Source organism: Pteropus vampyrus, unplaced genomic scaffold (genome assembly GCF_000151845.1).
Source record: "Pteropus vampyrus isolate Shadow unplaced genomic scaffold, Pvam_2.0 Scaffold141, whole genome shotgun sequence".
Taxonomy (NCBI): Eukaryota; Metazoa; Chordata; class Mammalia; order Chiroptera; family Pteropodidae; genus Pteropus; species Pteropus vampyrus.
The window spans coordinates 1,974,616-1,975,875 of NW_011888922.1; the positions used below are offsets into that span (position 1 = coordinate 1,974,616).

The window sequence follows — 1,260 nt, forward strand, 5'->3', positions numbered from 1 at the left end:
CTCTGCCCCTCAGCCATCCACGTCATCTGTCACTTCTGACGAGAAGGTGGACTACGTTCAAGTGGACAAGGAGAAGACCCAGGCCCTGCAGAGCACCATGCAGGAGTGGACAGACGTGCGGCAGTCCTCGGAGCCTTCCAAAGGCGCCAAGCTGTGACGTGGGGGCCCGCCAAGCCTAGAGAGGGGCCCAGAGGCACCAAAGCTGGTTCCTCCCCGTCTCCCCTTTCTCCTCTCCCATTGCCCGCTCCGGCCCATCCTTCTCCACTCTGCCGCTCTGGCCTTCAAAGCACTTGACATCAGGGACCCTAAACCCTTTCCCTGGGAGGTAAGGACCTGATTGAGGCACTTCCTCTGCCCACTTGGGGCCCACCTTTGGTTTCTATCAGTAATGGCCATGCCTCTACCCACCTTAGTTAGAGCTATTGCCAAAAAGTATCCGTCAGCCTCTTCCTGCCCTTTAGACCTGAGTATCTATCAGACGTGCGAAGGTTGGGGTTGAGGATCTGAGCCAGATTCCACAACTCACGTTCCATCACAGCCCTCAGCCCCCTCCCCTGGGCTACCTCCTCCAGTCCTGTAAGAAGCCCGTCATCTCACTGACCAGGGAGACAAGGACCAGCAGACCAAAGCGGACATGGATGTCCGTTCCATCTGTCTCAGCGGGGGAGAGGCAAGGCCACCAAAAGATGGAAGAGTCGAGAAAGAAGGTTAGAGGTTGTCTTCAGAAGGGCAGTTGATACCTGCAGTGGCCCCCACTTTCAGCCAAGTAGCAGGGCAGCTCATTGTGAGGTGGGAGAGACAGAAGGATGAGGATGAAAGGAAGGAAAAACTGAGGAGGATGGGCAAACACGGAGCAGGGCTCAGAGCCCAGGAGCTGGGGAGACAAGGACTGAGGGCTCGGGCCCCTGGACTATGGAGCCACAGGCCCATCTGGTGCTCTGGGACAGGGATTATATGCAAGACTTCCCCAAGTCCCCACCACCTGAGGGCGCCGCACCAGAGAAGGCTCAGACCGTGCTGGGTGGTGCAGTGCGTGCTGTGGGAGTGCCAGCATGGAGAGGGAGGCTGGTGGAGCTGTGCAGAGTGTGGGATGTAAGAGAGAGGGAGCATGGGGGGCACTGGAGGTCATGCCAAGACTTAAGGGCAACCCTAGAACAGGAATGGGCTGGGCAGAGGCACAGGGCAGTGCACGGGACACTGCATGGGGGACAGTGGAGCAAGTTTCTGCAAGATGGGCAGTGCAGCAGGGAGAGGCGCAGA

At 58.5% G+C, this 1,260-nt stretch overlaps 1 protein-coding gene across 2 annotated transcripts in view; it reads left to right on the top strand.

Moving 5' to 3' along the window:
- GAB2 (GRB2 associated binding protein 2) overlaps nt 1–1,253 on the top strand; it is a 49,071-nt gene extending 47,818 nt beyond the window's left edge. For both annotated transcript variants that reach the window (XM_023535538.1, XM_023535539.1), the window contains exon 9: nt 14–1,253. In XM_023535538.1, the coding sequence (XP_023391306.1) occupies nt 14–157 (144 nt within the window). In that variant the 3' untranslated portion in view covers nt 158–1,253. The remainder of the gene's footprint in view (nt 1–13) is intronic.
- The last annotated feature ends 7 nt before the right edge of the window (nt 1,254–1,260 follow it).